General features: G+C 44.3%; 1 protein-coding gene across 5 annotated transcripts in view; it reads left to right on the forward strand.

The window, feature by feature from the left end:
- Nucleotides 1-18,776, forward strand: part of LOC129811922 (uncharacterized) — a 47,684-nt gene extending 28,908 nt beyond the window's left edge. The window contains exons 5-12 of one of the 5 annotated variants that reach the window (XR_008752954.1): nt 2,365-2,485; nt 7,555-7,694; nt 7,869-8,071; nt 8,275-8,384; nt 8,643-8,784; nt 8,911-11,155; nt 11,721-18,138; nt 18,181-18,776. Coding sequence is in view for 1 of the 5 variants with exons in the window: in XM_055863682.1 (XP_055719657.1) it covers nt 2,365-2,485; nt 7,555-7,694; nt 7,869-8,071; nt 8,275-8,384; nt 8,643-8,784; nt 8,911-11,155; nt 11,721-11,780 (3,021 nt within the window). In the remaining 4 variants the exon portion in view is untranslated. Of the gene's footprint in view, nt 1-2,364; nt 2,486-7,554; nt 7,695-7,868; nt 8,072-8,274; nt 8,385-8,642; nt 8,785-8,910; nt 11,156-11,720 lie in introns of all 5 variants that reach the window. The other 4 variants (XR_008752955.1, XR_008752957.1, XR_008752956.1 and 1 more) reach the window with 4 other exon arrangements.
- Nucleotides 18,777-26,960: the final 8,184 nt, after the last annotated feature.

Below are 26,960 nucleotides of genomic sequence, written 5' to 3' on the forward strand. Positions count from 1 at the left end.
GACCATCAGGTTTTTGGTCACCTCCCTGACCAAGGCCCTTCTCCCTCAATTGCTCAGTTTGGCCCGGCGGCCAGCTTGGTCTTGGTGGTCCCAAACTTCTTCCATTAAAGAATGATGTAGGCCACTGTGATCTTGGGGACTTTTAATGCTGAAGAAATGTTTTGGTACCGTTCCATAGATCTGTGCCTCGACACAATCCTGTCTCGGAGCTCTACGGACAATTCCTTCGACCTCATGGCTTGGTTTTTACTCTGACACGCACTGTTAACTGTGGGACCTTATATAGACAAGTGTGTGCCTTTCCAAATCATATCCAATCAAATTAATTTATTTACTACACGTGGACTCCAATCAAGTTGTAGAAACATCTAAAGGATGATCAATGGAAACAGGATGCACCTGAGCTCAATTTCGAGTGTCATAGCAAAGGGTCTGAATACTTATGTACCTAAGGTATTTCTATGTTTTTATTTTTTATAAAAACCTGTTTTCGATTTGTCCTTATGGGTATTGTGTGTAGATTGATGAAGAACAATTGATTTAATCCATTTTAGAATGAGGTTGTAACGTACAAAATGTGGTAAAAGTCAAGGGGTCTGAAAACTTTACGAATGCACCGTAGGATTATTGATTATAGGATTTTGACAACTCAGGCTGCTTTCTATCTCATTATTTAGGACTAACTGTACTTTGAGGATTCTGAATATCACTCCGGGTATTAATGTGTTTAGTAATGTACACAGTAGCAGTCAAACGTCTGGACACACCTACTCATTCAAGGGTTTTTCTTTATTTGTACTATTTTCTACATTGTAGAATAATAGTGAAGACATCAACACTATGAAATAACACATATGGAATCATGTAGTAACCAAAAAAGTATTAAACAAATCAAAATATATTTTATATTCTTCAAAGTAGCCACCCTTTGCCTTGATGACAGCTTTGCACACTATTGGCATTCTCTCAACCAGATTCATAAGGTGGTATGCATTTCAATTAACAGGTGACTTGTTAACTTGTTAAAAGACTTGTTAAAAGTCCATTTGTGTAATTTTCTTCTTTAATGCATTTGAGACAATCAGTTGTGTTGTGACAAGGTAGGGGTGGTATACAGAAGATAGCCCTATTTGGTAAAAGACCAAATCCATATTATGGCAAGAACAGCTCAAATAAGCAAAGAGAAACGACAGTCCATCATTACTTTAAGACATGAAGGTCAATCAATCCGGAAAATCTCAAGAACTTTTACATTTTCTTCAAGTGCAGTCGCAAAAACCATCAAGCGCTATGAAGAAACTGGCTCACATGAGGACCACCACAGGAAAGGAAGACCCAGATTTACTTCTGCTGCAGAGGATAAGTTCATTAGAGTTTCCAGCATCAGAAATTGCAGCCCAAATAAATGCTTCATTGAGTTCAAGTAACAGACACATCTCAACATCAACTGTTCAGAGGAGACTGCGTCAATCAGGCCTTCATGGTCGAATTGCTGCAAAGAAACCACTACTAAAGGACACCAATAATAAGAAGAGACTTGCTTGGGCTAAGAAACACGAGAAATGGAAATTAGACCGGTGGAAATCTGTTCTTTGGTCTGATGAGTCCAAATTTAAGATTTTTGGTTCCAACCTCCGTATCTTTGTGAGATGCAGAGTAGGTGAACAGATTATATCTGCATGTGTGGTTCCCACTGTGAAGCATGGAGGAGGAGGTGTGATGGTGTGGGGGTGCTTTGCTGGTGACACTGTCAGTGATTTATTTAGAATTCAAAGCACACTTAACCAGCATGGCTACCACAGCATTCTGCAGCGATACGCCATCCCATCTGGTTTGCGCTTAGTAGGACTATCATTTGTTTTTCAACAGGACAATGACCCAACACACCTCCAGGCTGTGTAAGGGCTATTTGAGGGCTATTTGACCAAGAAGGAGAGTGATGGAGTGCTATATCAGATGACCTGGCCTCCACAATCACCCGACCTCAACCCAATTGAGATGGTTTGGAATGAGTTGGACCGCAGAGTGAAGGAAAAGCAGCCAAAAAGTGCTCATCATATGTGGGAACTCCTTCAAGACTGTTGGAAAAGTATTCCTAATGAAGCTGGTTGAGAGAATGCCAAGAGTGTGCAAAGCTGTCATCAAGGCAAATGGTGGCTACTTTGAAGAATCTCAAATATAAAACATGTTTTGATTTGTTTAACACTAACACTTTTGGTTACTACATGATTTCATAATTGTTATTTCATAGTGTTGATGTCTTCACTATTATTCTACAATGTAGAAAATAGTAAAAATAAAGAAAAACCCTTGAATGAGTAGGTGTGTCGAAACGTTTTACTGGTACTGTATATTTCTGTCCAGTCTGATGTGGTGCACCAGAGTGTGTATGAGCTGATACACATGGATGACAGAGCCATGTTCAGGTGTCAGCTTCACTTCGCCCTCAAGCCCAATCAGACCGACTCAGAGGCCGGACCAGATGGTATGTTCAGTATATTTATTTATTTTATTTAACCTTTATTTAACTTGGCAAGTCAGTTAAGAACAAATTATTATTTACAATGACAGCCTAGCAAAAGGCCTCCTGCGGGGACGGGGATAAAACAATATATATATATATATATATATATATATACACTGCTCAAAAAAATAAAGGGAACACTTAAACAACACAATGTAACTCCAAGTCAATCACACTTCTGTGAAATCAAACTGTCCACTTAGGAAGCAACACTGATTGACAATAAATTTCACATGCTGTTGTGCAAATGGAATAGACAAAAGGTGGAAATTATAGGCAATTAGCAAGACACCCCCCAAAACAGGAGTGATTCTGCAGGTGGTGACCACAGACCACTTCTCAGTTCCTATGCTTCCTGGCTGATGTTTTGGTCACTTTTGAATGCTGGCGGTGCTCTCACTCTAGTGGTAGCATGAGACGGAGTCTACAACCCACACAAGTGGCTCAGGTAGTGCAGTTCATCCAGGATGGCACATCAATGCGAACTGTGGCAAGAAGGTTTGCTGTGTCTGTCAGCGTAGTGTCCAGAGCATGCAGGCGCTACCAGGAGACAGGCCAGTACATCAGGAGACGTGGAGGAGGCCGTAGGAGGGCAACAACCCAGCAGCAGGACCGGTACCTCCGCCTTAGTGCAAGGAGGTGCACTACCAGAGCCCTGCAAAATGACCTCCAGCAGGCCACAAATGTGCATGTGTCTGCTCAAACGGTCAGAAACAGACTCCATGAGGGTGGTATGAGGGCCCGACGTCCACAGGTGGGGGTTGTGCTTACAGCCCAACACCGTGCAGGACGTTTGGCATCAGCCAGGAAGCATAGGACCGAGAAGTGGTCTGTAGTCACCACCTGCAGAATCACTCCTGTTTTGGGGGGTGTCTTGCTAATTGCCTATAATTTCCACCTTTTGTCTATTCCATTTGCACAACAGCATGTGAAATTTATTGTCAATCAGTGTTGCTTCCTAAGTGGACAGTTTGATTTCACAGAAGTGTGATTGATTTGGAGTTACATTGTGTTGTTTAAGTGTTCCCTTGATTTTTTTGAGCAGTGTATATATAAATATATACAGTTGAAGTCGGAAGTTTACATACACCTTGGCCAAGTACATTTAAACTCAGTTTTTCACAATTCCTGACATTTTCCCCCTCATGATGCCATCTATTTTGTGAAGTGCACCAGTCCCTCCTGCAGCAAAGCACCCCCACAACATGATGCTGAACATGATGCTGCAGCAAAGCACCCCCGTGCTTCACAGTTGGGATGGTGTTCTTAGGCTTGCAAGCCTCCCCCTTTTTCCAAAAAGTTATATTTTTGTTTCATCAGACCAGAGGACATTTCTCCAAAAGGTATGATCTTTGTCCCCATGTGCAGTTGCAAACCGTAGTCTGGCTTTTTTATGGCGGTTTTGGAGCAGTGGCTTCTTCCTTGCTGAGCAGCATTTCAGGTTATGTCGATATATAACTCGTTCTACTGTGGATATAGATACTTTTGTACCTGTTTCCTCCAGGAACTTCACAAGGTCCTTTGCTGTTGTTCTGGGATTGATTTGCACTTTTCGCACAAAAGTACATTCATCTCTAGGAGACAGAATGCGTCTCCTTCCTGAGTGGTATAACGGCTGCATGGTCCCATGGTGTTTATACTTGCGTACTATTGTTTGTACAGATGAACATGGTACCTTCAGGCGTTTGGAAATTGCTCCCAAGGATGAACCAGACTTGGACCATGTTAGATTTTTTTTTAACCATTCCTGAACCTGAGCCTGAGCTATGTTGTTGATGTAAATTGAGAAGAGCGTGGGGGCCTAGGATCGAGCCTTGGTACTCCTTTGGTGACAGGCAGTGGCTGAGACAGCAGATGTTCTGACTTTATACACTGCACTCTTTTGAGAGAGGTAGTTAGCAAACCAGGCCAAAGACACCTTAGAGACACTAATACTCCTTAGCCAGCCCATAAGAATGGAATGGTCTACCGTATCAAAAGCTTTGGCCAAGTCAATAAAAACAGCAGCACAACGTTGCTTAGAATCAAGTGCAACGGGCAAATAACAAATATTCTGTTTAGCCATTTGATTAGCTGTTCAGGAGTCTTATGGATTGGGGGTAGAACTGTTTAGAAGCCTCTTGGACCTAGACTTGGCGCTTCGGTACTGCATGCCGTGCGGTAGCAGAAAGAACAGACAATTACTAGGGTGGCTGGAGTACTTGACAATTTTAGGGCCTTCCTCTGACATCGCCTGGTACAGAGGTCCTGGATGGTAGGAAGCTTGGCCCTGGTGATGTACTGGGCTGTACGCACCACCCTCTGTAGTGCCTTGCGGTCAGAGGCCGAGCAGTTGCCATGCCAGGCAGTGATGCAACCCATCAGGATGCTCTCAATGGTGCAGCTGTAAAACCTTTTGAGGATCTGAGAACCCATGCCAAATCTTTTCAGTCTCCTGAGGGGGGATAGGTTTTTGTTGTTCCCTCTTCACGATCGTCTTGGTGTGCTTGTACCATGTTAGTTTGTTGGTGATGTGGACACCAAGGAACTTGAAGCTCTCAACCTGCTCCACTGCAGACCTGTCGATGAGAATGGGGGCATGCTCGGTCCTCCTTTTCCTGTAGTCCACAATCATCTCCTTTGTCTTGATCACGTTGAGGGAGAGGTTTTTGTCCTGGCACCACACGGTCAGGTCTTTGACCTCCCTATAGGCTGTCTCATCGTTGTCGGTGATCAGGCCTACCACTGTTGTGTCATCAGTAAACTTAATGATGGTGTTGGAGTTGTGCCTGGCCGTGCAGTCATGAGTGAACAGGGAGTACAGGAGGAGACTGAGCACGCACCCCTGAGGGGCCCCCATGTTGAGGATCAGCATGGCGAATGTGTTGTTACCTACCCTTACCAGCTGGGGGCGGCCCGTCAGGAACTCCAGGATCCAGCTGTAGAAGGAGGTGTTTAGTCCCAGGGTCCTTAGCTTAGTGATGAGCTTTGAGGGAACTATGGGGTTGAACACTGAGCTGTATTTAATGAATAGCATTCTCGCATAGGTGTACTTTTTTTCCATGTGGGAAAGGGCAGTGTGGAGTGCAATAGAGATTGCATCATCTGTGGATCTGTTGGTGCGGTATGCAAATTGGAGTGGGTCTAGAGTTTCTGGGATAACACATCCATAACCTGAGTGTAAACCAGATTACATACCAGAAGGAATGCTATAATACTATCAAGAAAGCCAGTCAGTTGATTATTGACAAGTTTTTCCAACATTTTAGATAAACATGTCAAAATATAAATAGGCCTATAACTGTTAAGATCAGCTTGATCTCCCCCTTTAACCTCTCTAGGCTAGATGGGACGCTACCGTCCCACCTGACCAACATCCAGTGAAAGTGCAGGGCGCCAAATTCAAACTACAGAATTGTAAATATTTAACATTCTTGAAAATACACATGCAATATGCCAAAATAAAGATGAACTTCTTGTTAATCCAGCCACGGTGTTAGAGTTCAAAAAGCAAACCATGTGATTATCTGAGGACAACACCCCATCAAACAAACACAGACAGTCATATTTCATCCCGCCAGGCGCGACACAAAACTAAGAAATAACGATATAATTCATGCCTTACCTTTGAAGAGCTTCTTCTGTTGGCACTCCAATATGTCCCATAAACATCACAAATGGTCCTTTTGTTCGATTAATTCCGTCGTTATATCTCCAAAATGTCAATTTATTTGGCGCGCTTGATCCAGCAAAACACCGGTTCCAACTCGCGCAACATAACGACAAAGTATCTAATAAGTTACCTGTAATCTTTGTCAAAACATTTCAAACAACTTTCCTAATACAACTTTACGTATTTTTTTATGTAAATAATCGATAAAATTTAAGACGTCATAAACTGCGTTAAATAGCGGATACAAACAAAGTGGAGCGAGGTTTCAGGTCGCGCACCCCAACCACAACAGTACACTAGACTCGACCCTCGTTCTGAACATTCATTACACAAAGGAAAAACATAAATCAATTTCTAAAGACTGTTGACATCCAGTGGAAGCGATAGGAACTGCAAGCAAGGCCCTTAGAAATCTAGATCCACATAGAAAACCCATTGAAAATACTGTCACCTCAACAACAACAAAAATCCTGGATGGTTTGTCCTCGGGGTTTCGCCTGCCAAATAAGTTCTGTTATACTCACAGACATCATTCAAACAGTTTTAGAAACTTCAGAGTGTTCAATCCAAATCTACTAATAATATGCATATCCTAGCTTCTGGGCCTGAGTAGCAGGCAGTTTACTTTGGGCACGCTTTTCATCCGGACGTGAAAATACCGCCCCCTAGCCTAGAGAAGTTAAATAAAGGACAACCGTGGCTGCCTTCCAAGCAATGGGAACCTCCCCAAAAAGGAGAGATTGGCTTGACGATGATCGGGGCAGCAACCTTAAAGAAGAAAGGGTCTAAACCATCTGACCCAGATGTTTTTTTGTGGTCAAGTTTCAGGATCTCCTTTAGCACCTTGGACTCAGTGACCGCCTGCAGGGAGAAACTTTGTTGCGGTGCAGAGGAAAAAGAGGGAGAAGCGTCGGGGCTAGTCGCATTAGAAGGGGTGGGAGATGAGGGAATGTTGGACGGGCAAGGAGGCATGGCTGAGTCAAATAGGAATCCAGACTTAATGAAGTGGTGATTAAAGAGCTCAGCCATGTGCTGCTTGTCAGTAACAACCACATTATCAGCATTACGGTACATGGGCAGCTGTGAGGAGGAGGGTTTATTCTCCAGGTTTTTAACCGTTTTCCAGAACTTCTTGGGGTTAGACCCACAGAGAGAGAACTGCTCCTTAAAGTAACTACCTTTGGCCTTCCGGATAGCCTGAGTGCACTTATTTCTCATTTGCCTGGACGAGAGCCAGTCAGCCTGAGTATGCGTATGCCAAGCTTTTTGCCACAGCCCTCTTAATATGCTGTTTCTTTTAGTGATTGGTCATTTATTGATTAAACAGTCCAAAGATCTCAAACATGTATCTGATGGTAATGTCATCTGTCCTATGCAGCCATCCAGTCTAGCAGCAGGCCCCACAGTGAGTCTATGAGCTACCTGACCCAGCACATCCCTGAAGAGAACAGGTCCTTCCTAGAGAGAAGCTTCTGCTGTCGCTTCCGCTGTCTCCTAGACAACTCCTCCGGCTTCCTGGTAGGACAGCATGAAAATAAATGGATATGACTAATATATCAAATATAATCCATAGATCCATATATTACATAAATACATTGTCCATTTAATCCATAAATGACATGGACATTATCCATAATCTACTCTCCCAAAAGCTATTCAAATTATTAATTGTATACAACACTCTCCCTCTAGGCGTTGAACTTCCAGGGACGTCTGAAGTATGTTCGAGGCCAGGGAAGGCTGGGGGATGACGGGGCCTCGGTCCCCGCTCAGCTGGCCCTGTTTGCCATCGCCACACCCATGCAGACCCCAGCTGTCATGGAGATCAGGACCAAGACACTCATTTTCCAGACCAAACACAGACTCGACTTCGCCCCCATGGGCATAGATACTAGGTACCATTACGACAGGGAAACTGTGAATGTACTCCTTCATCACATCTCATAGCACCACTGGGAACACAGTACCCTCCCAGGGTCTTATAAAGAGGGAACCTGAGAGGACAAATGTTTGTTCCCTGAGAGATATTTTTGCTGTGTGTGTGTGTGGTGTGTGTGTGCACGTTTGTCTGTCTGTGTGTCTGTTCTCTCCCCTCCAGAGGTAAAGTGGTGCTGGGTTACTCTGAGACAGAGTTGGTCACTCCAGGCTCAGGTTACCAGTTCATCCATGCTGCTGACATGATGTACTGCGCAGACAACCACATCAAAAGTGAGTTACACTATAGTTACTCATTACACATATACACACACACACACACACACACACACACACACACACACACACACACACACACACACACACACACACACACACACACACACACACACACACACACACACACACACACACATCTAAGTCTTATCTTATTAATGCTTCGATCTGGTATTTCGCTAGCGAACATTCACTATGATGCAGACTCTGACTACTATCTCTCTCTCTTGCTCTCTCTCCTCTATCTCTCTGTAGTGATAAAGACAGGAGAGACTGGTTTCACCATCTTCAGGCTGCTGACTAAGGCAGGTGTGTGGGTGTGGGTTCAGGCCAACGCCAGGGTCGTCTTCAAGGCAGGGAGACCCGACTTCATCATCGCTCGACAGAAAGCCCTAACGTGAGTCCACTGTTGATATTACGATTTACTCCCCCCAACAGTTATAGTTGTATCATTCCATGGTATTTATATACACGTACATACGGTATGTTTTAGTGACCTTTGACCTTTGTCACCCATCTACAGAAACAAAGAGGGCGAGGAGCACCTGCATAAGCGGAGAATGGAGCTTCCCTTCAACTTTGCCACTGGGGAGGCTCTGCTGTATGAGTCCTGTCCCTCTCTGAATACTGCCATTGTGCCTCCAGGGCCACCCATCCCCCCTGGTCTCACTCCCCCAGGCTACAGCCCTGAGGACAAGCCCCTGGACCCTGCGTCTCTCCTGGGGTCCCTACTCAGTCAGGACCGCTCTGTTTATACTCAGCCCCAGGACGCTAAACCTAACCTGGACCTCCAGGTCTTTTCCCCCAACCTAGACACAGCCTTCCCCCAGGACCAGGACCCAGGCCTGGAGAGAGCCTTCCTGGACAGCCACGCTCTGCTGAGTGTCCCTGGGGAGCTCCAGGGGCCCCAGAGGCCCAGCAGGGGAGACCCCACAGCGCAGGCCATGATGGACTCTCTGGGGGAGATCCTGGGGGAGATGGGGGCGGGGGGCTTGGAGGGGCTGGAGGTGGAGGAGACAGAGCTGAGGGACTGGGAGAGCACTCTCCTCAGGATCAACATGGAACAGCAGGATGTGACGGGGGAGCTGTATGATATCTTAGCCAATGATGTGTTCTCCTACGTGGAGGAGGCTCTGATGAGAGAGCGTGATGAAGGATGTGTGAAGGGCAGCTTGGGACAGGGCACTGAGCCAATCAACAGACTTTCTGCTCACATCACTGCCAATCAAAACATACTACGTGGGTTCCCTCACTCCCAGAGTTCCATATTGCCAGGAAACCAGGGGTTCAATGGCGGGAACGGCTCCCACAGTGAGAACACATGGCATTTGGCTGGTCCACACATGACCTCTAACCTCAACAGCTTTGGAGAGCAGAGGTTGCTAGGAAATGGAGTTGTTGGTGGTGTGGAGCAAGGGCTGGGGTGTAGTCCTGGGACTGTGAGAGAGCCACGGAGGACTGTAAACACAAACACACTACCCAGAGCTGCTCAGACCGTTGCAGGGCAATGGACTCAAGGAAGCGGTGCGGATCTCCATGGCAACCAAATTGTCCCACAACCTTCTCATACTATCAACCAACCAGAGTCCTGGATACCCTCCATCCAAAATATATATCATAATAACCACACCTCTCTCCCTGTCCCTCTCCCAAACTTTAACAACAATCTCCCTGAGGCCTTTGACCAAACCATGCAGCCCAGCCTGGAGTTATACCACTCTGAGACTGGAGATGCAAACAGGCAGTTCTCAGGGCAGCCCTATCCAGGTCTGTCATATCAGGACCCAAGGCAGTCTTGGCAACAGCCACGGCAACACACACAATGGCAACCACGGCAGATACCACAGGGTTTTCCTGCAAAGCCGGTAAACAGACATCGTCACACACACCCCAAACACAGCACACACATACCGTCCAATAACGCATCCAGAACTCAAACACTCACACACATACCGTTCAATAACGCATCCAGAACTCAAACACTCACACACATACCGTCCAATAACGCATCCAGAACTCAAACACTCACACACATACCGTCCAATAACGCATCCAGAACTCAAACACTCACACACATACCGTCCAATAACGCATCCAGAACTCAAACACTCACACACATACCGTCCAATAACGCATCCAGAACTCAAACACTCACACACACCACACACACACCCTCAGGCAGCTGTATGTTTGACAAGACAGCTCCAAATGTCTCCAATCCCTCCAGCCCCCTTACAACTGCCCCAAGCAGATCACACGATCTCATACCTGCTCCCACTCACTACAATGGACCCAGACCCTCTCCCACTCTTTCCAATTACTGTAGAACCAGCTCCTCAACCCAGGCCCCCAAAGTCTTTATGACTTACCCTCAAGCGTCCATAATCCCAAGAGCTACCAACTCTTATCCCCAAGACTCCATTCCTAACCTAACCTACCCCCCAGCCTCCATCCCCACCCCCATCCCCACCCCCATCCCCGCCCTATCCAGAGGGGCTCAGACGGATAAGGACACAGGAGCTATCCCTGCCTGGTCTGGGGCTCCGTACCTGGGCATGAAGCAGCTCCCAGGCCCCTTTCCCAGCCCCAAGCAGGTTCCCCAGAGCACATGGGGAAATGGCAGCTGTAGTGATCCCAGTGAAAGAAGCTTGATGCTGGGTCAGAGGGGGTTGGAAGAAAGCCTCCTTCCTGGAGGTCCGACGCCAGGATTTCCTCCTGAGAACGGATCTGTAGAGTCATCTTTATTCTACTGGAATGGACAAACACAGGTGAGACAGTGCCAAACTTCATCTCACTACTGTTTTAGCAATATTCTGGGGGCCTCCCATCCTCACAAGTTTAGATACTGGAATGTGACCTAAAATGACCCTCCAATGTGATCTGTCTTGAAGTCATCTGTCCTTCCATAGGTCCCTACCGGTCCTGATGGTGATGTGTCTTGAAGTCATCTGTCCTTCCATAGGTCCCTACCGGTCCTGATGGTGATGTGTCTTGAAGTCATCTGTCCTTCCATAGGTCCCTACCGGTCCTGATGGTGATGCGTCTTTAACTTATCTGTCCTTCCATAGGTCCCTACCGGTCCTAATGGTGATGTGTCTTGAAGTCATCTGTCCTTCCATAGGTCCCTACCGGTCCTGATGGTGATGCGTCTTGAAGTCATCTGTCCTTCCATAGGTCCCTACCGGTCCTGATGGTGATGTGTCTTGAAGTCATCTGTCCTTCCATAGGTCCCTACCGGTCCTGATGGTGATGCGTCTTTAACTTATCTGTCCTTCCATAGGTCCCTACCGGTCCTGATGGTGATGCGTCTTTAACTCATCTGTCCTTCCATAGGTCCCTGCCGGTCCTGATGGTGATGTGGATCCTTTTCTCTTTACTGGCAACATCTCCTAGATTCTCTAGGACTAAGAGGAACCTACAAGTAACCATCTCCACAATGGAACCACCAACATCTTTTGGACTCTAGGACCTACCTTGGAACCACCAATATCTTTTGGACTCTAGGACCTACCTTGGAACCACCAACATCTTTTGGACTCTAGGACCTACCTTGGAACCACCAACATCTTCTGGAAGAATACAACTGTACAAAAACCAGCACCTCTATTGAAGACTGTTGGAGCTGGATAATATTCTATATTATATTTAATTTCCTTGTCCAGTTGAAGGGTGCTGCTTTCCAGCCATGGACAGCCACCGGTTTAATGTTCAGACTAGGGCTGTTACGGTGACCGTATTACTGCCACGGTGACCGTATTACTGCCAGACCGGCAGTCACTAGTCATGACCGCAGTCAATTTCCATGTGACCATTTAGTCACGCTAACTAGGCTTCTCCCAGCTCTGATGCTGCTGATGGTCATAACTGCTTGGCACTCAGCACTCTATTGTCCCTCTAATCACTCTGGCATCAATGCAAATGTAATTGAAAATCAAATCAAACACTTCATGAGCTGTGGAATTGCGAGAGAAAACAGAGTGATGGCCTCTATTAAAAAGAGGAGGATCCCATCAGCTTTCTATTTTTCAACTTTCCTAATATTAAGCACATTGCTTCGCTTTACAACAGGAGTATAGCCTACCTGGCTGGCATGAAAATGAACCACGTAAAAGAGTCTTCCATTCGCTATTTAAGTGCGTAGATGACATGTATTTTTTCCCCCTGCCCCTGTTCCGAGACAGGTGCATGATCATGGTCCATTCTAAATCCAAACTAATTTCACACATATATTATTTAGTATATGTAAAGACAATATTAAATTAAGAATAGTCTGAATATTAGCCTTTCACTTGTGAATGATGCCCAGCAGGTGTAGTAAGGCAACAAACAGCGCATTCCTTTTTTGTTGTTGACTTTTTCAAATCCTAGGCACACACCTCATGTAGCCTAGCCCATAGGCCTATATATGTTGAAAGGGTTTGTATCACAACTAAAGTGGCCAAATAACTTCTTAAAATGAAGAACATTAATCCGCTTAACAACTGGTGTAGAGCATACATGGAATACATAGGCGGCACTGGCATACATAGGCGGCACATGAGTTTCAAGTTTGTGGAAGATAATTTTCCCCCATAAAATGCACTTTAATAATAAAGCATTACAGGCGTAATCACTTTTGAGGTCACTTTTTAGAATTGTGTTTTCTTGTTAATTGATTTCATTTTGGAATTCATGCTTATAGCGTTCATGCTTATAGCGTACTGCCGTGTGCGCATTGCTGTTCTTATAATGTGAAGAAATAGCCTAATAGTTTATCAACATTTTAAGCTAAACTTTCTGATCTGTTGCATCAGCCTCATTGCTTTTAAAATGTTTTATTGATTTGGGATCTAGCGCATCTCACAACTGTCCCAGACCATGCTTTGAATATTTCTTTCTCACACAGAATAGGTAGAATAGAATAGGTCAACTTCTGTACTATGGGGGATAGTAGGTTGACATAGGCTAGTGGTTTTGCTGTTGGTTAGGACAACTCATCTTGTTTGCTGATGAAAAGTCAATGTGGACAGTTCTTCTAACATCTTCAAAATGGGCCTGGGATTTGATGAGAAGGAAGCACTCAGTTGCGTCCTCAATATGTCTGTCTTCACTTGTAGCCTACTTCAGAGCTGAGATGCCTGTGAGAAGGACCCGATCACCGTGACGGGCATTGCCTAATAAGAATTGATATATCTGAGAGAGCCATGTGATTGAGAGATCAAATTTATTTATATAGCCCTTCGTACATCAGCTGATATCTCAAAGTGCTGTACAGAAACCCAGCCCAAAACCCCAAACAGCAAGCAATGCAGGTGTAGAAGCACAGTGGCTAGGAAAAACTCCCTAGAAAGGCCAAAACCTAGGAAGAAACCTAGAGAGGAACCAGGCTATGAGGGGTGGCCAGTCCTCTTCTGGCTGTGCCCGGTGTAGATTATAACAGAACATGGCCAAGATGTTCAAATGTTCATAAATGACCAGCATGGTCAAATAATAATAATCACAGTAGTTGTCGAGGGTGCAGCAAGTCAGCACCTCAGGAGTAAATGTCAGTTGGCTTTTCATAGCCGATCATTAAGAGTATCTCTACCGCTCCTGCGGTCTCTAGAGAGTTGAAAACAGCAGGTCTGGGACAGGTAGAACGTCCGGTGAACAGGTCAGGGTTCCATAGCCGCAGGCAGAACAGTTGAAACTGGAGCAGCACCACGGCCAGGTGGACTGGGGACAGCAAGGAGTCATCATGCCAGGTCGTCCTGAGGCATGGTCCTAGGGCTCAGGTCCTCCGAGAGAGAGAAAGAGAGAATTAGAGAGAGCATACTTAAATTCACACAGGACACCGGATAAGACAGGACATTGCATTGCAGTGCTAGCTGTGCCACTAGAGATTCCGGGTTCGAGTCCAGGCTTTGTCTCAGCCGGCCGCGGGAGACCCATGGGGCGGCGCATAATTTGCCTAGCGTCGTCCGGGTTAGGGGAGGGTTGGGCCGGCAGGGATGTCCTTGTCACATCGCGCACAAGCGACTCCTGTGGCGGGCTGGGCGCAGTGCATGCTGACCAGGTCACCAGGTGTACGGTGTTTCCTCCGACACATTGGTGCAGCTGGCTTCCGGGTTAAGTGGGCATTGTGTGAAGAAGCAGTGTGGCTTGGTTGGGGACGCACGGCTCTCAACCTTCGCCTTTCCCGAGTCCATACGGGAGTTGCAGTAATGAGACAAGACTATAACTGGCAATTGGATACCATGAAATTGGGAATATTTATTTTTATTTTTATTATTATTATTATTTTTTATTTAATTTTTTTATCCCATTTTCTCCCCAATTTTCGTGGTATCCAATCGCTAGTAATTACTATCTTGTCTCATCGCTACAACTCCCGTACTGGCTCGGGAGAGACGAAGGTCGAAAGCCATGCGTCCTCCGAAGCCCAACCCAACCAAGCCGCACTGCTTCTTAACACAGCGCGCCTCCAACCCGGAAGCCAGCCGCACCAATGTGTCGGAGGAAACACAGTGTACCTGGCCCCCTTGGTTAGCGCGTACTGCGCCCGGCCCACCACAGGAGTCGCTGGAGCGCGATGAGACAAGGATATCCCTACCGGCCAAACCCTCCCTAACCCGGACGATGCTATGCCAATTGTGCTTCGCCCCACGGACCTCCCGGTCGCGGCCGGCTGCGACAGAGCCTGGGCGCGAACCCAGAGACTCTGGTGGCGCAGTTAGCACTGCGATGCAGTGCCCTAGACCACTGCGCCACCCGGGAGGCCCTGAATAATTTTTTTGATTTTATTTTTTTAATACAATTTTTTTTTACAAAAAAAAAGCTAATGTTTCATACAACTTTTTCAAATCATCATTAGTTGCATCATGTAGTCTTAGAATGTATAAAAGTCTAACCATATAGCCCAGCGTTTGTATCACAACTAAAGTTTCATAACTCTAAATGAAGCATATAGGAGGACCAGTTTCTTTGTTAACCAATCAACACAGGACCTAACATAAGAACAACTCAGAGTATGCTATTCTGTTCTTCTGAAATAGACTACATTTTCTTGATGTTTCTTTAGACCTGTCTAAAATAAAAACATTATTTATTGTGAAGGTGTAGGCTATATTACATTGATTTATTATACTTAAAAAAAAATGTAGTTCCAAAATTCTGCATAAGTGGCTTGTAGGCTATGTGTGGAAGCCAGGTGATACTAAGTATGTTTATGTTAATTACGGTAAATTACCGTGAGACCGCCAGTTATTTGCTTGACAATCACCGGCTGACAAAATGTCATGACCGCCACAGCCCTAGTTCAGACTCTGTGTTAGTGGCATAGTGACTGCAGCTGAGGGTCCATTCAGATGGACAGAAGATGTCTACATATATGAAATTTCATCATCGATACAAAGGACTTCACTCTCCCCACCACATGACAATGTGAATTTATCAACACAACATCTGTTTTAGCAGGATCTGTCTGTGTTTTCAAAGTCATTTTCTCTCCCACACTAGCCTGGCCATTCTGTCAGCTCAACTTGAGTTTCTTGTGCACTTCTCATCATGTTTTCTTTTTTGTCTGTTTCCATTCCAAGAAACAAGATGGCTGAACCTCTAGCTTTAAAGACAGACGCGAGGTAATGTTTTTTGGAAGTTGCAAAGGCTTTTAAAAAATGTTTTAAACCCACATAGAGCAGTTTGAGTATGATTGAGTGTCCATGTTGATAGGATAAGCATCAAAAGGAGTGCATTGTGTTGGTTGTTTGTTTTTAACGTGTTTGGTGTCATATTGTTGTGGTCTTCAAAGACATCTTATTGTGTTGATATTATTGTTTCTGTTCAAGCTTTAGCTGACTGGCCTGTAGCCCTAAAACATCAGCACTACCAGGAAACAGCCTGCCTGCTGCTTGTGCCTTAGCCATAGACTGTCCCAATATGTTAGAGATCACATATAGCACTTAATTGGTCAACCATTGACTTTATTACATTATGATTGTTTTACATGTGTAACCATTTACAAATACCCAACAAATCATGCTTAACTTGTAATTGACTTATACGATAAGTATGTATAACATTAAATGTGTAACATACTGTATATGAATACTGGAGGTTATGAATGGTTGGACAGGTTTCTAGCTATTCACTAAGTAAACAATTTGTACATTTGGTGATCATTTTGAGATTTTTATAAAAGTTGCACGAAGCTGTTTTGAAGACACCAGCCCAGATCCGCACTCTGTATTTTGAAATAAACAGTACTAATGTCCAGTAGTCATAGGAGTTAGAGGACTTTCTACTGTATCTGACACATCAACTATATATCCCCTTCATCCCTGGATGCTGGTTGATCACAGTATCCTGCATTATTGTAAAAAGATATGTTCGATATGTTATATTGGAACCCTGGTGAGCAGAGGAGGGGGGTAGTTCGATATGTTATATTGGAACCCTGGTGAGCAGAGGAGGGGTGTAGTTTGATATGTTATATTGGAACCCTGGTTAGCAGAGGAGGGGTAATTTGATATGTTATATTGGAACCCTGGTGAGCAGAGGAGGGGTAGTTTGATATGTTATATTGGAACCCTGGTGAGCAGAGGAGGGGTAGTTTGATATGTTATATTGGAACCCTGGTGAGCAGAGGAGGGGTAGTTTGATATGTTATATTGGAACCCTGGTGAGCAGAGGAGGGGTAGTTTGATATGTTATATTGGATCCCTGGTGAGCAGAGGAGGGGGGTAGTTCGATATGTTATATTGGAACCTTGGTGAGCAGAGGAGGGGTAGTTTGATATGTTAAATTGGAACCCTGGTGAGCAGAGGAGGGTTAGTTTGATATGTTATATTGGAACCTTGGTGAGCAGAGGAGGGGTAGTTTGATATGTTATATTGGAACCCTGGTGAGCAGAGGAGGGGTAGCAGAGGAGGGGTAGTTTGATATGTTATATTGGAACCCTGGTGAGCAGAGGAGGGGTAGTTTGATATGTTATATTGGAACCCTGGTGAGCAGAGGAGGGGTAGTTTGATATGTTATATTGGATCCCTGGTGAGCAGAGGAGGGGGGTAGTTCGATATGTTATATTGGAACCCTGGTGAGCAGAGGAGGGGGGTAGTTCGATATGTTATATTGGAACCCTGGTGAGCAGAGGAGGGGGGTAGTTCGATATGTTATATTGGAACCCTGGTGAGCAGAGGAGGGGTGTAGTTTGATATGTTATATTGGAACCCTGGTGAGCAGAGGAGGGGGGTAGTTTGATATGTTATATTGGAACCCTGGTGAGCAGAGGAGGGGTAGTTTGATATGTTATATTGGAACCCTGGTGAGCAGAGGAGGGGGGTAGTTCGATATGTTATATTGGAACCTTGGTGAGCAGAGGAGGGGTAGTTTGATATGTTATATTGGAACCCTGGTGAGCAGAGGAGGGGTAGTTTGATATGTTATATTGGAACCCTGGTGAGCAGAGGAGGGGTAGTTTGATATGTTATATTGGAACCCTGGTGAGCAGAGGAGGGGTAGTTTGATATGTTATATTGGAACCCTGGTGAGCAGAGGAGGGGTAGTTTGATATGTTATATTGGAACCCTGGTGAGCAGAGGAGGGGTAGCAGAGGAGGGGTAGTTTGATATGTTATATTGGAACCCTGGTTAGCAGAGGAGGGGTAGTTTGATATGTTATATTGGAACCCTGGTGAGCAGAGGAGGGTTAGTTTGATATGTTATATTGGAACCCTGGTGAGCAGAGGAGGGGTAGTTTGATATGTTATATTGGAACCCTGGTGAGCAGAGGAGGGGTAGTTTGATATGTTATATTGGAACCCTGGTTAGCAGAGGAGGGGTAGTTTGATATGTTATATTGGAACCCTGGTGAGCAGAGGAGGGGTAGTTTGATATGTTATATTGGAACCCTGGTGAGCAGAGGAGGGGTAGTTTGATATGTTATATTGGAACCCTGGTGAGCAGAGGAGGGGTAGCAGAGGAGGGGTAGTTTGATATGTTATATTGGAACCCTGGTGAGCAGAGGAGGGGTAGTTTGATATGTTATATTGGAACCCTGGTGAGCAGAGGGGTAGAAAATAACCATTGTGTAGCTCTTTTTGTCACATATTGTTTGCATTTTGTCAGTTTTGACAAACTAGTGACTATGTACTTCTAAATAATATCTGAAACACTTTAGAATATGTTGCTTTGTGTGTCTCACTCATCCAGCCCTTAAAAGAGCCTAATAGGATACTACAGTAACGACTTGTCAATATGACTGGCTTTGTGCATTGAAAAGATAGACTAGAAAATGTTCCACATTGATATAATTTTGCCCTCTAACCTAGTGTTGCCAAACAAATGGGAAATGCAGTAAACATTGTCTTCAGGGCTGAGAATGAGATTTAATCATTTATCTTGGATGTGATTAATTAAAATTATTTGTCATTTATTTTTCATTCACTGTTGTTTTTTTGTTTGTTATGGTCATCCAGAGGGTAGCTGGTGCTGGCTGGCTCGAAGTTGCCTCTTTAGTACAGATATAGGATCAGCCTCCACTCCCCCAAATACCAACATTAACCATAAGTAGGGATGTCAAAGCAGATCCTAGATCAGCGACAAGAGGCAATCTAGTTCTACTCCAACTGGCTCGGTCCAGAGAAGTGAAGTGTTGTTTAGGACAGATTAGAGAAGTGAAGTGTTGTTCAGGACAGGTCAGAGAAGTGTTGTTTAGGACAGATTAGAGAAGTGAAGTGTTGTTTAGGACGGGTTAGAGAAGTGAAGTGTTGTTCAGGACAGGTTAGAGAAGTGAAGTGTTGTTTAGGACAGATTAGAGAAGTGAAGTGTTGTTCAGGACATGTCAGAGAAGTGTTGTTTAGGACAGGTTAGAGAAGTGAAGTGTTGTTTAGGACAGATTAGAGATGTGAAGTGTTGTTTAGGACAGGTTAGAGAAGTGAAGTGTTGTTTAGGACAGGTTAGAGAAGTGAAGTGTTGTTTAGGACAGATTAGAGAAGTGAAGTGTTGTTCAGGACATGTCAGAGAAGTGTTGTTTAGGACAGGTTAGAGAAGTGAAGTGTTGTTTAGGACAGGTTAGAGAAGTGAAGTGTTGTTCAGGACAGGTCAGAGAAGTGTTGTTTAGGACAGATTAGAGAAGTGAAGTGTTGTTTAGGACAGATCAGAGAAGTGAAGTGTTGTTTAGGACAGGTTAGAGAAGTGTTGTTCAGGACAGATTAGAGAAGTGAAGTGTTGTTCAGGGTAGGTCAGAGAAGTGTTGTTCAGGACAGATTAGAGAAGTGAAGTGTTGTTCAGGGTAGGTCAGAGAAGTGTTGTTCAGGACAGATTAGAGAAGTGAAGTGTTGTTCAGGGTAGGTCAGAGAAGTGTTGTTCAGGACAGATTAGAGAAGTGAAGTGTTGTTCAGGGTAGGTCAGAGAAGTGTTGTTCGGGACAGATTAGAGAAGTGAAGTGTTGTTCAGGACAGGTCAGAGAAGCAGGTAAATAATGTTCATGCACATATGTTTGCAAACGTTCTGTTATGTGAAATGACTTGCATCTCAGCTGTATGTAATCAAATTGCTTTCCTTTTGTTTTGTGTGTTGCCTTAACTGTTGTCTTAATCCTATAATATTAACTAGAGCAAATGTGTACTCAGACTATATACAAAAATGCTTAAATATAGTGATCACCATATTATACTTTAAGACTGACCAACTTTCAATTAACATCGACTAACTTTAACGCTGACCATATGGTAAAAGATAGTAGCGATCACCATTGCCATATTATTATGCCACTTGATGATTATCCAAGCTTCTGTGTTAAACAATACAACTTTGTCTCCCTTATGTACCAAATGTTACCTTTGGTGACAAGTATAATTCATTTGGAGATAAAATATATACACTCTACTATTTTGGCTTTAAGTATTTCAGCTACAACAGACAGGTAACATTGACCAACACTGACCAACTTTCAGCGACTTTAACACTGTGGAATGGGGCGGTGAGTCAGAAGCAGGTGCAGGTGAAACGTTTTAATAAAACCAAGAACACGACACTAACATAAGGCAGTACGCCGATACACAAGAACAATACCAACTGATGAGTGAACATGGGAGAGTGACATAAAGGGGAGGAAATTATGAAGGTAATGGAGTCCAGGTGTGAATCATAATGACTCACAGGTGTGCGTAACGATGAATCCCAGGACCGGTGGTTGGTACTCTGGCGAAGTAATATGTGTCACGACTTCTGCCGAAGTCGGTTCCTCTCCTTGTTCGGGCGGTGTTCGGCAGTCGACGTCACAGGTCTTCTAGCCATCGCCGATCCATTTTTCATGTTCCATTTGTTTTGTCTTGTTTTCACACTCACCTGGTTTCAATTCCCTAAATTACATGTTGTATATTTTCCCTCTGTTTTCCCCCATGTCCTTGTCGGGAACTGTTTGTTGTATGTATTGGTGCCAAGTATGTTATGGTTTGCGACGGGTTTTTACCCACTTTCTTTATTTTGTATGTTGGTTTTCGGAGTTTGTAAGCATTTATTAAATAACTCCGTTTATACCAATTTCATTCCCCTGCGCCTGACTTTCCTGCCACCAGCACGCACCCCAGAATCACAGAATGCCAGAGGGGAGGAGCAGGAGTAGACGTGACACGCTGACCGACTTTTTTTAGGGGCTGGGACTAAAAATTTAAATGTAGAGTTATTTCAGGACAGGTCAGAGAAGTGTTGTTTAGGACAGGTTAGAGAAGTGAAGTGTTGTTATAGGACAAAACACACATCACGACATGAGAGACAACACAACACTACATAAAGAGAGACCTAAGACAACAACATAGCACTTCAGCAACACATGACAACACAGCATGGTAGCAGCACAACATGGCAGCAGGACAACATGGTAGCAGCACAAAACAGGGTACAAACATTGTTGGGCACAGACAACAGCACAAAGGGCAAGAAGGTAGAGACAACAATACATCACACTGACCAACTTTCAACTACTTTAATATTGACCAACTTTCATCAACTTAAACAGTGACCACTTTAATACTGACCAACTTTCAGTGACTTTAACACTGACCAACTTTCAATGACTTTAGCACTGACCAACTTTCAGTGAATTTAACACTAACCAACTTTCATCAACTTAAACAGTGACCACTTTAACACTGACCAACGTTCAATGACTTTAACACTGACCAACTTTCAGTGACTTTCACACCCAGCGACTTTAACACTGACCAACTTTCAGTGACTTTAACACAGACCAACTTTCAACTACTTTAACACTGACCAACTTTCCACTACTTTAACACTGACCAACTTTCAGTGACTTTAACACTGACCAACTTTCAGTGACTTTAACACAGACCAACTTTCCACTACTTTAACACTGACCAACTTTCCACTACTTTAACACTGACCAACTTTCAGTGACTTTAACACTGACCAACTTTCAGAGATTTTAACACTGACCAACTTTCAGTGACTTTAACACTGACCAACTTTCAGTGACTTTAACACTGACCAACTTTCAGTGACTTTAACACTGACCAACTTTCCACTACTTTAACACTGACCAACTTTCCACTACTTTAACACTGACCAACTTTCAGAGATTTTAACACTGACCAACTTTCCACTACTTTAACACTGACCAACTTTCCACTACTTTAACACTGACCAACTTTCAGAGGTTTTAACACTGACCAACTTTCAGCGACTTTAACACTGATTTTAGCAACTTTAAAACCCACCAACTTTAACAATGACCAACTTTAACACTGACTAACTTTCAACGACTTAAACACTGACCACTTTGACAATGACCAATTTTCAACTTTCAACTACAGTGTGTGGCAGGGCTTTCAAACTATTACAGACTACAAAGGGAAGCACAGCCGCGAACTGCCCAGTGACACAAGCCTACCAGACGAGCTAAATTACTTCTATGCTGGCTTCGAGGCAAGTAACAATGAAACATGCATGAGAGCATCAGCTGTTCCGGATGACTGTGTGATCAAGGAATCCATAGCCGATGTGAGTAAGACCTTCTAGACAGGTCAACATTCACAAGGCCGCAGGGCCAGATGGATTACCAGGACGTGTACTCTGAGCATGCGCTGACCAACTGGCAAGTGTCTTCACTGACATTTTCATCCTTTCCCTGTCTGAGTCTGTAATACCAACATGTTTCAAGCAGAACACCATAATCTCTGTGCCCAAGAACACGAAGGTAACCTGCCTAAATGACTACCGACCCGTAGCATTCACGTCTGTAGCCATGAAGTGCTTTGAAAGGCTGGTCATGGCCCACATCAACACCATTATCCCAGAAACCCTAGACACACTCCAATTTGCATACTGCCCCAACAGATCCACAGATGATGCAATCTCTATTGCACTCCACACTGCCCTTTCACACTTGGACATAAGGAACACCTATGTGAGAATGCTATTCATTGACTACCGCTTTGCATTCAACACCATAGTGCCTCAAAGCTCATCACTAAGCTAAGGACCCTGAGACTAAACGCCTCCCTCTGCAAATGGATCCTGGACTTCCTGACGGGCCGCTCCCAGGTGGTAAGGGTAGGTAACAACACATCCGCCATGCTGATCCTCAACACGGGGACCCCTCAGGGGTGCGTGCTCAGTCCCCTTCTGTACTCCAAGGTTCACTCATGACTGCATGGCCAGGCACGACTCCAACACCATCATTAAGTTTGCAGATGACACAACAGTGGTAGGCCTGATCACCGACAACGATGAGACAGCCTATAGGGAGGAGGTCAGAGACCTGGCCGTGTGGTGCCAGGACAACAACATCTCCCTAAACATGATCAAGACAAAGGAGTTGATTGTGGACTACAGGAAAAGGAGAACTGAACAAGCCCCCATTAACATCGACGGGGCTGTAGTGGAGCAGGTCGAGAGTTTCAAGTTCCTTGGTGTCCACATCACCAACAAACTATCATGGTCCAAGCACACCGAGACAGTCGTGAAGAGGGCAAGATAAAACCTATCCCCCCTCAGGAGACTTAAAAGGTTTGGCATTGGTCCTCAGATCCTCAAAAAGTTCTACAGCTGCACCATCGAGAGCATCCTGACTGGTTGCATCATTGCCTGGTATGGCAACTGCTCGGCCTTCGACCACTAGGCACTACAGAGGGTAGTGCGTATGGCCAGTACATCACTGGGACCAAGCTTCCTGCCATCCAGGACCTCTATATCAGGCGGTGTCAGAGGAAGGCCCTAAAAATGGTCCAAGACTCCAGCCACTTAGTCATAGACTTCTCTCTGCTATGGCACGGCAAGCGGTACCAGAGCGCCATGTATAGGTCCAAAAGGCTTCTCAACAGCTTCTACCCCCAAGCCATAAGACTCCTGAACAGCTAATCAAATGGCCACCCAGACTATTTGCATTGTACCCCCCCATCCCCTCTTTTACGCTGCTGCTATTCTCTGTTTATTATCTATGCATAGTCACTTTAACTCTACCTACATGTACATATTACCTCGACTAACCGGTGGCCATGCACATTGACTCTGTACCTGAACCACCTGCATATAGCCTCGCTATTGTTATCTACTGCTGCTATTTAATTATTTGTTACTTTTCTTTCTTATTTTTTACTTATCTATTTTTTACTTAACACATATTTTTCTTAAAATTGCATTGTTGGTTAAGGGCTTGTAAGTAAGTATTTCACTGTAAGGTTGTTACCTGTTGTATTTGGCATTTGTGACAAATAACATTTGATTTGATTTAACACTGACCAACTTTCAGCCACTTTAACACTGACCACTTTAACACTAACTGACTTGCATCCTGTCACGCCCTGACCTTGGTTATCTTTGATTTCTTTATTATTTTGGTTAGGCCAGGGTGTGACGAGGGTGGTATGTGTGGTTTTGTCTTGTCTAGGGGATTTTATATATCTATGGGGTTTTGGTATTGTCTAGGGTTTCTGTATGTCTAGGTGTGTGTAGTTAGTCTAGGCATATGTAGGTCTATGGTGGCCAATCAGAGGTTCCCAATCAGAGACAGCTGTTTATCGTCGTCTCTGATTGGGGATCCTATTTAGGTTGCCATTTTCCAGTTTGGTTTGTGGGTTATTGTCTATGTGATGTTGCATGTTTGCACTCAGTGTTTATAGTGGACACGGTAATTTTGTATTAGTTTGTTCAGTATATTTCTTTATTAAAAGAAGTATGTATTATAATCACGCTGCGCCTTGGTCTCCTCACTACGACGTTCGTGACACATCCAGAGTGCTGATACTGGTTAGTTAGCATGTTTCCACTGTTTGTTTTCTTTTCTCTTCCTTCTCCCTCATCACTCTTTCTCAGGAGACTCTGTTCCCACAACACCCTTATGTAACTGCCTGCATTACTCTCTCTCTCTCTCTCTCTCTCGCCCCTTACCCATCCACTATCAGTGTCTGTGTCCTCAGAGCGCGCTCCTGGCCTCGTCTCTGATTGGCTCTGACAGAGTAAACATGGCTGCCATCAGAGCCCTTGTAAGTGGAGGAGGGAGAGATGGAAATCACTAGATGGCCAGAAATGACAACATCAGCTATTTCACAAGACCTGTTGAGATCGTACATGAGCTATCTGCTCTGAATCTACATCTAGGGTTATGTCTAAGATTAGGATATAGGTTCATGGTTAGAGTAAGAGGTTAGACGAAACATAGTAAATGTAAATCCGACACTCTTTAGTATGATATGTTACGTTTGGTATGGTTACATAAGACAGAGTTTACTTAATGCAAAAACAAAAGTAGGATGGATGGACGTATAACGCTAACGTTTAGCAACCAAAGGTTGCGTGTTTGTATCTCATCACAGACAACTTTAGCATTTTAGCTAATTAAAAACGTTGCAACTACTTAATACTTTTAAACAACTTTACAATTACTTAGCATGTTAGCCAACCCTTCCCCTAAACCAGCGGGCGGTTCCCAAACTAGGGGTCGGGAGAATTTCCAAAATACGGATGAATATAAATATATACACAGTACCAGTCAAAAGTTTGGACATACCTACTCATTCAAGGGTTTTTCTTTATTTTCACTATTTTCTACATTGTAGAATAATAGTGAATACATCAAAACTATGAAATAACACACATGGAATCATGTAGTAACCTAATAAGTGGTAAACAAATACAAATATATTTTAGATTCTTCAAAGTAGTAACCATTTGCCTTGACAGCTTTGCACACGCTTGGCATTCTCTCAACCTGCTTCATGAGGAATGCTTTTCCAACAGTCTCCAAGGAGTCCAATGAGTTCCCATATGCTGAGCACTTGTTGGTTGCTTTTCCTTCACTCTGCGGTCCAAGTCATCCCAAACCATCTCAATTGGGTTGCGGTTGGGTGATTGTAGAGGCCAGGTCATCTGATGCAACACTCATCACTCTCCTTGGTCAAATAGCCCTTACACAGCCTGGAGGTGTTTTGGGTCATTGTCCTGTTGATAAACAAATGATAGTCCCACTAAACACAATCCAGATGCGATGGTGTATCTCTGCAGAATGCTGTGGTAGCCATGCTGGTTAAGTGTGCCATGAATACTAAATAAATCACTGACAGTGTCACCAGCAAGCACCCCTACACCATCACACCTTCTCCATGCTTCAGGTGGGACCCACACATGCAGAAATCATCCGTTCACCTACTCTGCGTCTCACAAAGACAGCAGTTGGAACCAAAAATAGCAACTTTGGACTGATCAGACTAAAGGACAGATTTCCACTGGTCAAATGCCCATTGGATGTGTTTCTTGGCCCAAGCAAGTCTCTTCTTATTATTGGTGTCCTTTAGTACTGGTTTCTTTGCAGCAATTTGACCATGAAGGCCTGATTCACACAGTCTCCTCTGAATAGTTGATGTTAAGATGTGGCTGGTACTTGACCTCTGTGAAGCATTTATTTGGGCTGCAATCGGAGGTGCAGTTAACTCTAATGTACGTATCCTCTGCAGCAGAGGTAACTCTGGGTCTTCCTTTCCTGTGTTGGTCCTCATGAGATCCAGTTTCATCATAGCGCTTGATGGTTTTTGCAACTGCACTTGAAGAAACTTTCAAAGTTCTTGAAATGTTCCGGATTGACTGACCTTCATGTCTTAAAGTAATGATGGACTGTCATTTCTCTTTGCTTATTTGAGCTGTTCTTGCCATAATATGGACTTGGTCTTTTACCAAATAGGAATATCTTCTGTATATCACCCCTACCTTGTCACAACACAACTGATTGGCTAAAAGGCATTAAAACTTCTTAGGGATAAGAGTCCCGCTAGCGGGACAACTTCTGGTGAAACTGGAGGGTGCGCAATTCAAATAAATAATCATAAATATTATGGATTTAAAAAAAATAATAATAATACATTTTACCCCCTTCTCGTGGTATCCAATCGCTAGTAATTACTATCTTGTCTCATCACTACAACTCCCGTACGGGCTCGGGAGAGACGAAGGTCGAAAGCCATGCGTCCTCTGAAGCACAACCCAACCAAGCTGCACTGCTTCTTAACACAGCGCGCCTCTAACCCGGAAGCCAGCCGCACCAATGTGTCGGAGGAAACACCGTGCACCTGGCCCCCTTGGTTAGCGCGCACTTTGCCCGGCC

This window comes from Salvelinus fontinalis, chromosome 2 (assembly GCF_029448725.1).
Source record: "Salvelinus fontinalis isolate EN_2023a chromosome 2, ASM2944872v1, whole genome shotgun sequence".
Taxonomy (NCBI): Eukaryota; Metazoa; Chordata; class Actinopteri; order Salmoniformes; family Salmonidae; genus Salvelinus; species Salvelinus fontinalis.